The sequence below is a fragment of the Bubalus bubalis genome, chromosome 19 (assembly GCF_019923935.1).
Source record: "Bubalus bubalis isolate 160015118507 breed Murrah chromosome 19, NDDB_SH_1, whole genome shotgun sequence".
In the NCBI taxonomy this organism is placed as follows: Eukaryota; Metazoa; Chordata; class Mammalia; order Artiodactyla; family Bovidae; genus Bubalus; species Bubalus bubalis.
The window spans coordinates 12,388,685-12,403,887 of NC_059175.1; the positions used below are offsets into that span (position 1 = coordinate 12,388,685).

A 15,203-nucleotide genomic window follows, 5' to 3' on the forward strand; every position below is an offset into this window, starting at 1 on the left:
AGATCAAAGAGAGTGAGCAAGTATCTCTTCCAGCTTCCTTGCTCTCCCCACCACTCACAACTCCAGGTCCCGATTCTTCACATTTCAGAAAGAGAATTCCGAAAAACCACATTTATCAGGATGAGCCAGGAAATCCGCAAGGAGGAGGGAACACCTGAGCCAGGGCGCCCCTGGCAGAGCATAAACTTCTCAAACTGTTACCCAATCAACAACATCCCCGTTGCTAAGGGGGGCCCAGGCCATCGGGCAGCCTCTGAAGCCAAAGCATTCATTCCCTCTGCAAGGCAAAAAGGAACCCCCGCGTTTTTACCTTTGTGTTCGCCGAAGCCTGTTCCCACTCCTCAAATGAGGCAAAGTAAAGTTTGAGAGCACAGTCCAAAAATTGGGGTCAGACATATCCATTTCTTTCTCGCTTCAATTCACTGCGGGTTCGAGGCCATAAGACCAAAACGGAGAGTAGAGAAAAAGAAAAGGGGGGGAAAAAAAGACAAAAAGATCCCAATTATCTACTCACTCCCTCCAGAGAAAACGTGCTGCGAACCGTGTGATCTCAAGAACAACTTGGTGCGTGAGTGAGAAGTACCCGTCCTAGCCTTTAATTAACACACAGCCATTTCTCCAAGGTTCAAAAACTTATTTCCTCTTGGGTTTGCCCTCTCCTGGTCAGCCTCGGCCAGCTATAAACAGTAATTACACGAGTTTGGCCGTGCGTTCGGCTCAAAATGCTGTCTGTGTGTGATTCAGTCCAAGGTACTTTGTCATCTGTTTGGCAGATACCATTTGCAGCTCCTCCGGGGGGGTGGGGATGGGGAGGGGTGACGACTATTTTAAGTCTTTGGTTCCGGGAGGGCTGGTTGCTTATCAGCAAAACCATTCAACATCCGAACATGCCCAGTGCTGAGTTTCCTCTCGGTATCTACATACAAGGAAAGGAATGTAAATGGGAAAAGCTCCTCTTCTTCACCCCTCCTCAAAAAAAAAAAAAAAAAAAAAAAAAGGGAAACTTAAAAGCACTTTGAGAAAGCTGGCCTGTTGGCGGACTGCAGCCGGACACCTTTGTGCAGCCTCCGCGGGAAGGGGCCGGGCGGCGGGGACCGGTCCCAGCGCAGACACTCCCCTGAGGAGCGGGGCCTCATGGGAAAGGCGGCAGGCGAGACCGGAGCGTGAGCCCCCCCAGCATCTCCTGCTGCCCCCGCGTCCCCAGCCCCTCACCCGTCACGGGTCCTCCCCTCTACATAAATAAACCCAGCGCAATCCGGAACCGGGTGGAGTATGCTGCGCACACCTGGAGGCTGGTCCGTGATTCACCGCAGACTGGATCATCAGGAAAGCGCTCCGAGGAAGAAGTCAGTAATGACTCTTTGCCAAGAGACGCTGTTGGTTGCGTAGAAAAAGCACGCCAAGGGGATGCCACACTCACCTAAAACCTCAGTAAACTGAATTTACGAGTTTACGTCCATTTGATGAATTGCCGCAATGCACATATGTGTGGCTTCACGCACTCTCGGGACTGGTCAGCCACTACCTGTGAAGACACTGCCTGGCATTCAGTAAACCAATGCTAGAATCATTTTCCTGCCAGGAATGTTAAGAGTTGGAAAGGAAGGAATGAAGGGGAGGTTGGGTCAGTGTTGTTATTCATTTCCAAGAAAGCCACAGTATTCAAATTACTCCCCAAACCCAGCAATGGTTACGATTTTCTTATATAAAGAAAACATTAGAATTTAAATTATCTGCCTCAAATCTGGTGTAATATGGCAAGAGATACCAATTTTTTTTAGATGTCTAAGCAAAAATAACACTTAAAAAGATGGTTTACTTCATCCAGTAAATATTGCAACAAACTTGCTTACAGAAATGTTGTTGTTCAGTCGCTAATTCATGTCCAACTCTTAGAAAGGTGAAGAAAAAGGCCATGGGGGTGGTCAGCTGACAAGGGAGCCGGGTGAACAAAACAAGAGTCTGGTTTAGGATGTATTCTTTATCTAATTCTGGTTATCCACAGATATATTATCGCCCCAAGAACTCTTAAGAATTTCTGATAATTCTCCTCCAGGGCTTTCTTATGCATTATCTCCTCAAACTCTTAGGGCCTCCTCAGATCCTTGAAATCTATAAGAGGAGACAAAGACGACAATATTTTCTCAATTTTATGTGGCAAAATACACTTCATCAGATACTTAGGAACTTGGTCCAATATATTTTGCCCCATACTAAGTCATATCTTCTTTTAAAAATGGTTTTAAATATTCAAAAAAGTATGTTTTAAAGGCATACACAGAGATGGTACCATACTCCAGAGCAGTTTCCCAGCCTCAGCACTACTGACATTTTAGGCTAATTTTTTTGTCTGGGGGGCTGTCCTGTACACAGGAGGGCATTTAGCAGCCTCCTTGATTGCTGCCCACTACATAGCAGCTGTGATGCTCAATGATACCTGCAGACATTGCCATAAGTTCCTTGGATGACAAAATGGCTCCTGGTTGAGAACCACCACTCTAGATAAAAGCTTTCTCTAATAAAGTAGTATAGAATATTGGTTAAGAGCAAAATTTCTGGGTTTGAATTCTGGATCCAACACTTAACTATGACCCTAAGCAAGTCAGTTAATGTCTGCCCACTTTCCCTGTTTGTATGGGGTCCATGACAGGACCAAGCTCTAAGAGGTTCACACACATAAATGAGATGACATACATAAAGCCCTTCATGCAGTGTCTAGAACACAGTGCACATAAATATTGGCAATTTGCAGAAGCCAAAAGAATACCATGCTGGAGAGATGCAAGCCTGGAGCAGAGGGCATACCACAGCACACTCTCTGCTTTCATGGTGCTCTGAACGTGCTTCTACGGGGGTGCCGGTCACACTGTATTACAATTGACTATTTACGGCTGTTTTTCCTATTAGTCTGTGAGCTTCCTCAAGGCTAACGTCATGTTTTATTGATCTCTGTATTTCTACAGTCTGACAGTTCCTGATTTATATAAGCATTCAAGACATGCTTTTTGAATGGGGATACTTCAGATGTTCAGGTATCTATTCTTTCTCTTAAGATGCCCTGAAATTTATCAGTTTTAGCAGGTCTATTGATTTACTCAAAGAATCTTGAATTTTAAAGAAGCCCATGAGGATATTTTTACATTCTAAAGACTTTCTCTTATTGACTCATTTTTATCTATATTCTGTAACTGGAAACAGTAGTTAGGGTAACATTCTTCGGGTCTTAACATGGCTCTAAGAAATGTCACAATCAAATCCAGGGTAAACTCTCTTTGAATCCTACCTCCCACCCCATCCCCAGAGATAAGCCCCCAAAATGTTTTGTGCTCCCTTTTTAGGTATCCAGATAATTACACATCAGAGACTGCCCAGGGAAGAACAATGAGGCTGGTGAAAGGGGACTTGAAACTGTGCTATATAAATTATGGGGTTGAAGGACCCTGATGCATGTGGAAAAGACTTAAGAAACTAGCAACAGCTGTCCTTGGATACTGAGATCATTACCGTTTGGAAGTATCTTCAAGTGCAAAGATGAAAAAGGCTGAAACAACAAGGACTTGCTGTGTGGGTGTAGAGGAGAGGCAAACTGAAGGAGAGGCAGTGGGTGAGAGTCAAATTCAGAATGGCTCAATGCTGGGGCAACTCTGTGCCACCAGCTCTCATATCTGCCATGGTCCTTCCAGAAAAGTCTGTGCATGTGGGCAACACCACAAAGATGACAGCAATGAGTTGGATAAATCAGTGATATAAAACATGAATTTCTTCCCTTGACTGACGGACACACATTCTGATCTGTGGGCAGCAGATGTCATAACTCTCTCCACCTTGTACATTCCAGGGACTCCACCGTGCAGATTCTCAAAGGAATAGGTAAAGACCTGAATATTTTTAATGTTTACTTTAAATGTTGAAAGTATACTTTAATGTTTTTTGCACTTCAAAGTCTTCGAGAATTGGGGTTGTATCCAAGATGAAAAGTAAAAATTGGTAAAGTGTGTGAAGAGCCAGAAATGAACTAGTTAATACAGTGAAAGTGGCTAATGTATTCCCACACTCCTTTAAGAGTGGGAGTAGGTGTGACAGTCAAGTGTAGCTTGTCTCCGAACCTGTTTGACTTGATTTGGGAACCTATGATTCAGAAGGTAATGCAGTCAGCAAATACAAGAGTTAAAATTGTCAGAACTACTGACATTTTTATTCAGACAAAATAATTACATGTGTAGAAACTAAAGTATACTTTAGTTGCAAAGGCAGTCAAACTCTGGCTACAGAACTAAGAAGAAACTGAGATTATTGGAAAGTCTTAAGACTACAGCTGGTCTATGGTCCCTTATATTCAGTAAGATTTTCTACTTATTGCACAATAACTAAGCCTATACAGCAGTGGACAAGCTTTGTGATTCAGAATACTCATTCATTTAATCAGGTTGATATTATCAGTCATTGTTTTTATGAGAAAGGTGAATGAAATTGAAAAATAAGCTTGTCACACTCCTGAAATGCTAGTTTAAAATGAAGTAAGTATTTAAAGAAGGGTCAAATTCTTCACTATTCACCTTCTCCTAATATAAAAAAGTCCAGATCCTTTTCGCAGACTTAATTCTTCTGTCTAAATCCCACCCTCTGACCCATGTTCATTCAGTTGGGTTTCCACCACTTTACATAGAACAGCATTAAGGATACTATCCCTAGGACTTCGCCTTGAACTTAGACCCTACAGGAGATTGAGTTTTCTAGTGTAGGTGTGAGGCTAGGAAGCTGTTAGCTCCCCACCCTGTCACCCTTGCCACAAGGCCATGTCCAGTGAAAAGACACCAAGGCAAGTGGAGCTCCTAATGAGTTTCCAAATGTATTCTGATCTTGGCCTGGTCTGGGAATTCTGCTACCCATTAACTTTGATCTCTATCCAATGTTAGCATCAGAGTACCCAGAGTGACTGCATCCCCAAGACTGTCCATATCTACAGGTGTACTTTGGTCATCTTCTAAATGCTGTCTTGAAGAGTTTGAGTCTAGGAGTATGAAGAGCAAATTGGCCATCCTGAATGAGCCATCCTTATAATCACTGTACCTCTTAAGAAAAAAAATTAAAAACTGGGCCAGAAATGTGAAGAAAGTTGAATCAATAGGAACAAGTTGTAAGAAAGCTCTTCTAGAGCTACTAAGCAAAGGTTTTTGCTTCCATTGCTAAAATATGAAGGAAGATAAAAGGATCAATGAAAATTAACTTGTAAGGATAGATCTGAATGCTGCAAAGCCACAAGATGAATAATAATAGGGGTTATATAGTGCCCGGAATATTAAAAAACATGTTTAAACAATATCACAAGGTAAGAGAGATTCAGATTTCTAAAAGGAATAGATAAAACAATAGATAAACCAAATAAAACTGATTTCTCTTTTCTGATGGGTTAAGTAGAGAACTATATAATCCCCAAAGGCAGGTCAAAGGATAAGGTCCAGGAGGGGAAAGACAGAAAGACAGGCAGACTGGGAATAGAATGTGATATTTTCCTCAGGTATTCTCTGGATTCCAGAAGAATTAAAGGCTCAGAAAATCTGGCAAATAACCAATAACTTCACAAAATCAAAGAGGAGAGAACAAATAGACATGGGAAATGTACTTTTCTCCCAAATTAGTGACTCCTTGATTTGTATGAAAGATAAGGAGATTAGAACATGCAGGACCAAAATCACTGATTGTAAGCATGTCACTCTTGCACTCTGTGTACCCTATCATCAACTCTCAAGCCAGGGAAGTTTCTGGGAGAAGCCCCATAGTTTAAAGTCCCACTGGGAGAGGAGTTAGGCTGCTAGAAAATGTGTTATCTTTACAGAGCTGGAGAGGTTCATCCTGTAGGAGGGAGACTAGTGGGAGAAAACTAGAAAAGAGTGTGTCTCTCCACTCAAAATCACTGGCCTCTAACAGAGCTAAGCAATCCAATTATGGAACTTAGAGTAGTGCTTAGAGACCAAAGCCATCATCTGACAAATAGGAAGGCTAACTCCTTGACCGCTTTATGACCAAACTTCCTGGCCACTTACTCCAGACAACCTTCCTGTAAGCCTCCTTACCCCTAATGGGTTAGGTATCCCTCTACTGGGGTCTGCTCCTGAGAGCTCGTGCAGAAAAAATGTTCCCCCACCATATCAGTATCTGCACGTTTGCAGATGAGTTCCCCTTAGAGTAAGAACTCCATGGGGGCAAGGCTGTATTGCTATCTTTTAATCCCGGATACAACCATTAGAATGAATGTTAAGGGAGAAAGGGGAGAAGGATTTGCTCAGGGTAAGAAAGATACTTGATAGCACCGTTAGGTCTAGAATCCTGATATTGTGAAGATTGACCTCATCTATGTTTTAAAAAGCTTTTTTTGCCTACTATTCTTTGAATTTCATGAGCCCATAATATTATCTATATATGCTGTGCCTGTTAAGAAGATCTACTGTCTCAGATTTCAAAATCTCAGAAAAGAGGCCATGCATATGTAGTGGTGAGTTTCCCTGGCGGCTCAGATGGTAAAAATTTGCCTGCAGTGCAGGAAACCTGGGTTTGATCCCTGGGTCCAGAAGATCCTCTGGAGAAGGGAATGGCTACCCACTCCAGTATTCTTGCCTAGAGAATTCAATAGACAGAGAAGCCTGGCTGGCTACACTCCATGGGGTCACAAAGAGCTGGACATGACTAGGTGACTAACATATATGTGGTTGTATATATGTGGACACATGTAAATATGTGTGTAACTAGTTTATATGAAATGTAAAATGCTTTTTGAGTAACAGTGAACCTTAGATACTAATCATTGCATTAGACTGTCAGTCTGGAGTTAACTTCAAGGACACAGTGTTTCTTGATCCAGAAGCTTGGTCTAAGGTACATCATTTCTCATCCAGCTCCTAAGCATGAATTACAGTGCAATTATAAGAAGTGTCAATTAAGTGGGTCACTGTGGTTATATTTAGCCCTTTAGTAGCTGACACTAAGACCTTTCTGTAATATAAGATTAAGGTTAATTTATCAGGTCTTCTTTTCTTGAACATTTTTCCAGGTCAGACATCTAAAGTTATGGAAAATTATCCCATTAACATCAGAGATAAGAATTTCCCATTCAAGTACCATATAGGGAGCATATACAGACAGAGGTAGAAACCATGAACTTCCGCAGCAATCAGAATTTTGTTCCGTTGTTAAAGTTGACTCAACTTATTCCACAAATGAGAGGAGAGTATGTCAGTGAAGATACAGAATTTTAAAGAAATACTAATTCATCAGAGAATAAATATGGTGTTAAGCATAAAAAGTGGTAACCTCTTCACTTTTCATAAATCATAGAAATACAATTAAAACATCAATCAGATACTTTTTACCTGTTTAACTTATAAATCATAGAAATGCAATTAAAACAACAATCAGATACTTTTTACCAGTTTAACGGGAAAAGACTAAAAAAGATAATAGTGAATGCTGGTGAGAGCACAAGGAGATAAATATGCTTTACCAACTTTCTGGAAAGTAATCTGGAGGTTGAAAACACATACACTACACATATGCACGTGTATTTATATATGTGCACATATACACAGATACATATAAATGTACATTGTGCATATAGGCATATAAATGATATACACACATATATTTGAACTAATTCCACATCTAGAAATTATACAAATAAAATTGAACACACAAAAATCTATGCATATGAAAATTAATCTTAGAATCCCTCATCATGGTACAACATTGGAAAAAACCCAAAGGTACAAGACAAGGGCAACTGTTAATAAATATTGAAACAGTCATAAAATGAAATACTATAAGCCAATAAAGACCACTGTGGTAGAAAGAGTAATGTCTTCCAAAGATAGAAAGTTCTAATTCCTTAATCTATGAATATGTTACCTTAATAGAAATTTTGCAGATGTGATTAAATTAAGGATATTGCAACAAGGAGATTATCCTATATTATCCAGGTGGGCCCTAAATGTAATCACAAATGTCTTATAAAGGAGAGGCAGGAGATTTGATTACAGAAGAATGTAATATGACACTGAAGCTAGATGCTATGTTGATAGTTTTGAAGACAGAGGAAGGAGCAAAGGAAACAAGGAATTCAGTTCCAGTATCTGGAAAAGGCACAGAAGCGAATTGACCTCCTTGTTTCTAGAGGGATCTCAGCCCTGCTAACACCTCGATTTCAGCCTAGTGAAAGTGATTTTAGACTTACGATCTACAGAATTCTAAGAGAATAAATATACGTTGTCCTAAGCCACTTTGTTGGAATTTGTCACAATGGCCATAGGAAGCTAAACAATGCTTTTTAAAAATATGTAACAAATGGGAAATGTTCTTGAAATAGGTCTATTTTTAAAAAAGGAAAAAACAAGAGTTCTATGAGCTAAGTTATTTACAACATAGTAAGTATGAATGTACATGAATAAAAGAGATGGAAATAAAGCATTTTTAGTGGACACTTATGAGTATGGGATTATGGTTGATTTTATTCCTCTTTATACTTTTTAGTAAAAAGTGTATATTATTTTTTAATTGCCATTTTTAATAGGAACTGAAAGTTCAAGTTACTGAGAATTTACAAATATTTTGAGGTTTTACAAATTTAAGAAACACACACTTTCACTCTGAAATTTCATAAATTTGATTGCTATTTTTGACGAACAAAATTAATGCATTATGTAAAAGCTCTACAAGCCTTATAAATAAATACCAAAATTGCTCTTAAAAAAGAAGAATAAATAAAAATGAAAAATATCTCTTTTCAATATATAAATTCTTACCTGTCTATGGCAACTGGGCAAATGGGTATTTGCAAAGCTGACTGGGTTATAAATCCATACAGAGCTTTGTTTTGGGTTGAATATATATGTTATTACTTGCAGATTCGTCAGGCTGTGCATTTTATGTGAACAGTTTTGAATTCCAGACCTGCTTCACTCCACTGGGCTGCAGATAAAAGCTTTCTTCTTTCATGGCTCAGAAAAATCATATACTCTTGAAAGCAAGCTCAGTTTTAATATTAGCCAAATATGTGTGTCATAAAAAATGATGTTCATAATTTTGAAGAATTATATTAGCTATAATTTGGGATCACCTCTCGCCAACACATACAAAACATTATTTTTAATGAGGCTTAGATAATTCAGATTTTACTGTCTTTACTTAGCTGAGTCTAAAGACTGAAAGGCTACGACCAAGTTTCTAATGCCAACTATGGAAATATTCTTTGAACCAATGTATTGTCATACATGTCATAGAAGACAACCATATTAATGTTCATGGGGATCAACAAACTTTCAAAAATAAGTTATTCTGGTTAATAAGAGCTATAACAAAAACCCATCATGTCATCCATTATAGTGATAGATGAGAGATGGATGAACATCTATCAACATGAAACAAGAATTATCTCTACCAGCGACTCTTAGAACACAGACTTCTAAAGAATGTTAATATATCAAGGTTAAAGAAAAGTAAGGCCAGATGACATGTACACGGCAGAAATAGAAAATTAAAGAGGAAAGAGCAAGCCCCACTTAAAATGGCAGAAAAATACACTAGTTTGGAAAATTAGAAAATGGGGAAAAAGTATGTATACATATAATTCATTCATGTTCTTGCACAGCAGAAACACAGCATTGTAAAGCAAATATGCATATGTGTGTGCTCAGTCACTTCAGTCGTGTCTGACTCTTTGCTACCCCATGGACTGTAGCCTGCCAGGCTCTTCTGTCCATAGGATTCTCCAGGCAAGAATACTAGAGTAAGTTGCCATGCCCATCTCCAGGGGATCTTCCTGACTCAGGGATTGGCCTGTGTTTCCTGCTTCTCCTGCATTGCAGGTAGATTCTTTACTCAATGAGCCAGCTGGGAACCTGTAAAGCAATAATACTCCAACCAAAAAACTAATTAAAAAAAGGAAAATGGGAGAAAAATAAATTGGGAAAGTTTTACTATATATAAAGTGATGAAGAATAATGGATGTTCCTGTTTTCTCCCTACTGGCCCCACCCTGGTCGTGCCCTCCGTTACTTCCTGCCTGGATTAATACCCTTCTCTCCCTGCTCCCCCTCCAAATTACTCTTCCAAAGCCTCCCAACTCCAGTGGACGCACACAATCATTTCACTCCCTGTGCAACAAGGTTCAACGGCTCCCCACTCATGTAGTAACATTTCTTCAAGTCTGGTTCCTGTGCTACCTACCATCCTTGAATTACCTAGAGAGCTTGTTAGAAATGCACATTCATGGAGGCATCTTCAAACCCACTGATGCAGGATTTCAGAACATGAAGCCTAGGAATGTGCCCAGGGGATTCTCACATACACTGAAGTTTTAGAGGTTCTTCCTAAGAAAATCAAAACCTCTTTAAACGGAAGCCTTCATGGTGCAGTCCCTTGTCATCTCTTCTGCCTCGTCCTTTGGTGTGTGCCTCTTCGTGGTTTATGCTCCAATAAGACTAAAATATGTACCTGTCAGAAAGATTGAATTACTTTAAGCTCCCCAGACACAGTAGCTCTGCCATACCTCATTGCCTGGGCACATCCTGTTCCCTGTTTCTAGAGTTTCCACCTCCTCTGCCTGGAAAACTTGTGCTCATCTTTCAAGTGTGAACTATAAGGTCACCTCTCCAGCACAGCCTGCCTAACTTTCTCCAGCCGGCCTAAGTGTTTTTCCTCCTGAATCGCTACTGAATTTTATGCACATACATGCCTCTTTTACATCATTCATTCCACTGTGCACCATTGTCTGTGTATGTAGGTCCAACTCTCCACTAGGCTTTAAGCTCTCCAAGTACAAGGTCAGTTTCTATTCCTCTGTGTATAACTCAAAGTACACATTAGGTATTCAGAAGAATGTGTGAATGCATATATATTATTTTCTATAGTTAGCTTAAAAAAACACTAAACTTGATTATTTTTTTTTCCCTAATAAAAAGCTCATCGGCTTCTACTCACAAGCACTAGAGGGATGCTTATGAAACAATCTTGGTTTTTGTCAACTGGTTGGATGTTTTTTTTAATTCACTGCCATTATTGACAGCCTTCATGATGATTAATGAAAAGAACAATAGAAATTTAAATCTCTGATTCTTAGACAGATTTTTAAAACTCATTAACAAATGAATCAAAAAACACTAGTAGCTTTTTCAGTTCAGTTCAGTCACTCAGTCATGTCTGACTCTGCAACCCCATGGACTGCAGTACACCAGGCCTCCCTGTCCATCACCAGCTCCCGGAGGTTACTCACACTCATGCCCATCGAGTCAGTGATGCCATCCAACCATCTCATCCTCTGTTGTCCCCTTCTCCTCCTGCCCTCAATCTTTCCCAGCATCAGGGTCTTTTCCAATGAGTCAGCTCTTCGCATGAGGTGGCCAAAGTATTGGAGTTTCAGCTTCAGCATCAGTCCTTCCAATGAACATTCAGGACTGATCTCCTTTAGGATGGACTGGTTGGATCTCCTTGCAGTCCAAGGGACCCTCAAGAGTCTTCTCCAACACCACAGTTCAAAAGCATCAATTCTTCGGCACTCAGCTTTCTTTATAGTCCAACTCTCACATCTATACATGCTTACTGCAAAAGCCATAGCTTTGACTAGAAGGACCTTCATTGGCAAAGTGATGTCTCTGCTTTTTCATATGCTGTCTAGGTTGCTCATAACTTTTCTTGCAAGGAGTAAGCGTCTTTTCATTTCATGGCTGCAGTCACCATCTGCAGTGATTTTGGAGCCCCCAAAATTAAAGTCTGTCCAACAAGTAAAAAGTAGCTTTTTACTTCACAACAAATATGCCTGAAGTAAAGAGTTACTTTGTCTTGCTTGAAAAACGTGATTAAAACCTGGAACTTGGGAGGGTGACCTTCACCTGAGGCTGGAAACTCAGTCTTCCTGGGGACATGATCCGCATAAACCACCCACCGCTGTGATCAGAGAAGGACTGAGAGCGGCACAGCAGCAGCGCTCACGACGCGCAGCCCGCCGACGGCCACCGCACAGCCCGGGGCTCCAGCTCAGCTACGCCAACCTCCGCAGCCAAACCGGCCGTCCTGATTAGGAGGGGCTGGAGGGGTGAACGGACACATCTGGGCAACATCTGACCATCGCCTCCTCCGTCCGTCTCCCATCCTTGCACCTCTCTTCCTCTCCCGCAAATACTCACCCCTACATCTCAGTCCCTCTTCTTCCACAGTCAACCAATCCCTTAGGAGAGTTTAGCTAAGAAGAAGTGTTTCAGTTGATGTTTTAGTGTGGAAGATGTGACTATGTAGTTGGCTTTACATTTTGTTGGGTTTACAAGTATAGGTGATTTATAACATTTTAGGTGTATAGCAAAGTGAATCAGTTATATAGACATATGTATATATAAATATTCCTTTTCAGGTGATTTTCCATTACAGGTTATTATAACATATTCAGTATAGTTCCCTGAGCTATACAGTAGGTCCTTGCTGTTTACCTAGTTTATATATCATAGTATATATCTGTTAATCCCAAATTCTTAATATATCTCTACCCCTGTCCTTTCCCCTGGGGTAACCTTAAGTTTTTTTCCTATGTCTGTGGGTCTATTCCTGTTTTTCATTTGTATCATTTTTTTAGATTTCACATATAAGTGATATCATATGATATTTGTCTTTCTCTGATTTACCTCACTTAGTATGATAATCTTTAGGTCCATCCCTATTCCTACAAATGGCATTATTTCATTGTTTTTAATGACTAATATTCTATTGTATGTATATGGAATTCCAGTTGAGCTATTTTAAATCTTGAGAGATGACGCTGTGAAAGTGCTGCACTCAATATGCCAGCAAATTTGGAAAACTCCGCAGTGGCCAAAGCACTGGAAAAGGTCAGTTTTCATTCCAATCCCAAAGAAAGGCAATGCCAAAGAATGCTCAAACTATGCAACAACTGCACCCATCTCACACGCTAGTAAAGTAATGCTTAAAATACTCCAAGCCAGGCTTCAGCAATATGTGAACCGTGAACTTCCAGATGTTCAAGCTGGTTTTAGAAAAGCCAGAGGAACCAGAGATCAAATTGCCAACATCAGCTGGATCATGGAAAAAGCAAGAGAGTTCCAGAAAAACATCTATTTCTGCTTTATTGACTATGCCAAAGCCTTTGACTGTGTGGATCACAATAAACTGTGGAAAATTCTTCAAGAGATGGGAATACCAGACCACCTGACCTACGTCTTGAGAAACCTGTATGCAGGTCAGGAAGCAACAGTTAGAACTGGACATGGAACAACAGACTGGTTCCAAATAGGAAAAGGAGTACGTCAAGGCTGTATATTGTCACCCTGCTTATTTAACTTCTATGCAGAGTACATCATGAGAAATGCTGGAAGCACAAGCTGGAATCAAGATTGCCAGGAGAAATATCAATAACCTCAGATATGCAGATGGCATCACCCTTATGGCAGAAAGTGAAGAAGAACTAAAGAGCCTCTTGATGAAAGTGAAAGGAGAGAGTGAAAAAGTTGGCTTAAAACTCAACATTCAGAAAACTAAGATCATGGCATCCAGTCCCATCACTTCATGGCAGATAGATGGGGAAACAGTAGAAACAGTGTCAGACTTGACTTTTCTGGGCTTCAAAATCAATGAAGATGGTGATTGCAGCCATGAAATTTAAAGACACTTACTCCTTGGAAGCAAGTTATGACCAACCTAGACAGCATATTAAAGGCAGAGACATTACTTTGCCAACAAAGGTCTGTCTAGTCAAGGCTATGGTTTTTCCAGTGGTCATGTATGGATATGAGAGTTGGACTATAAAGAAAGCTGAGCACCGAAGAATTGATGCTTTTAAACTGTGGTGTTGGAGAAGACTCTTGAGAATCCCTTGGACTACAAGGAGATCCAATCAGTCCATCCTAAAGGAGATCAGTCCTGGGTATTTGTTGGAAGGACTGATGCTGAAGCTGAAAGTCCAGTACTTTGGCCCCCTGATGCGAAGAGCTGACTCATTTGAAAAGACCCTGATGCTGGGAAAGATTGAGGGCAGGAGGAGAAGGGGATGACAGAGGATGAGATGGCTGGATAGCATCACCAACTTGATGGACATGGGTGGACTCTGGGAGTTGGTGATGGACAGGGAGGCCTGGAGTGCTGCGGTTAATGGGGTTGCAAAGAGTTGGACATGACTGAGTGACTGAACTGAATTGAACTGATACATATGTGTATGTATATAAACATATATTTGTGTGTATACACATGTATATGTATCTTACATATTCTTTATCCATTCATCTGCTGATGAACATTTAAGTTGCTTGCATGTCTTGGTTATTGTACATAGTGCTTCTATGGACACTGGGGTGCAGATATCTTTTCGAATTAGAGTCTTCATTTTTTCTGTATGTATGCCCAGGAGTGGCAACGCTGGACCATAAAGAAAGTCTACTATTAGTTTTTTAAAGAACCTCTATACTGTTTTTCCACAGTGGCTGTACCAATTTACAGTCCTATCAACAGTGTAGCAAGGCTCCCTTTTTTCCATATAGCTGGGTTTACATTTTAGAGAGGATTGAAATTTTTAGAGTAAGGCACAAGGAGTAGGTGTGGGGCACAGTCCACCCCTGGCTGCGGGGGTCTGAGTTCAGTGGATGACGCTGCCAGTGAGAACCCAGAGACAAGGATCCGAAAGAGCGGCAGCCATCATCCCATCTCCCCACGGCTTTTCATTACGGAAAACCAGGCATGAGGATGCGAACCCTTGCTCTGAATCTCTGATGTAGATTCTCCTGTCTCCTAGTTTCCTCACAAGCACCAGGGGTAGAAGACTTAAGTGTAATCATTATGCCACCACCAAACATGCTCATTATAGATTACAGAAAAGCATGGTTATATGTAACTTGAAAAAGACAAGAGAAGAAGTTTAACTATGATTATAATCATATAAAATCATATATGTATATAGAAAAAAAAGATTTATAGGCATCATATAAAACTGAACATAGTTCATCCCAAGCAACTTATCTTAGTTTTTTATTTCTGCTGTTGTGGTTTTAATACATATGAAAGCACAGTGTAAATTTTAACAGTTATTTCCTGGTCTTTGGTAACTTGCTCCATGATTGGATCAACCTGCCTTGCTGCCAACTCATCTTCCCCAAAGCAACACCAACCACCTTTAAATAATACTGCCAGATACAATACACATAGAAAAAGCAGGAGCACTT

At 40.4% G+C, this 15,203-nt stretch overlaps 1 protein-coding gene across 22 annotated transcripts in view; it reads right to left on the reverse strand.

Moving 5' to 3' along the window:
• Nucleotides 1-15,203, reverse strand: part of MAST4 (microtubule associated serine/threonine kinase family member 4) — a 614,032-nt gene that overhangs the window by 177,220 nt on the left and 421,609 nt on the right. The window contains exons 1-2 of one of the 22 annotated variants that reach the window (XM_044932678.2): nt 609-6,543; nt 311-422 (exon numbers count right to left, since the gene is read on the reverse strand). The exons of 19 other annotated variants lie outside the window; for them this stretch is intronic. In XM_044932678.2, coding sequence (XP_044788613.1) covers nt 311-402 — 92 coding nt within the window. In that variant the 5' untranslated portion in view covers nt 403-422; nt 609-6,543. Of the gene's footprint in view, nt 1-310; nt 6,544-15,203 lie in introns of those variants that run through there. 2 more of the 22 variants (XM_044932677.2, XM_044932681.2) reach the window with 2 other exon arrangements.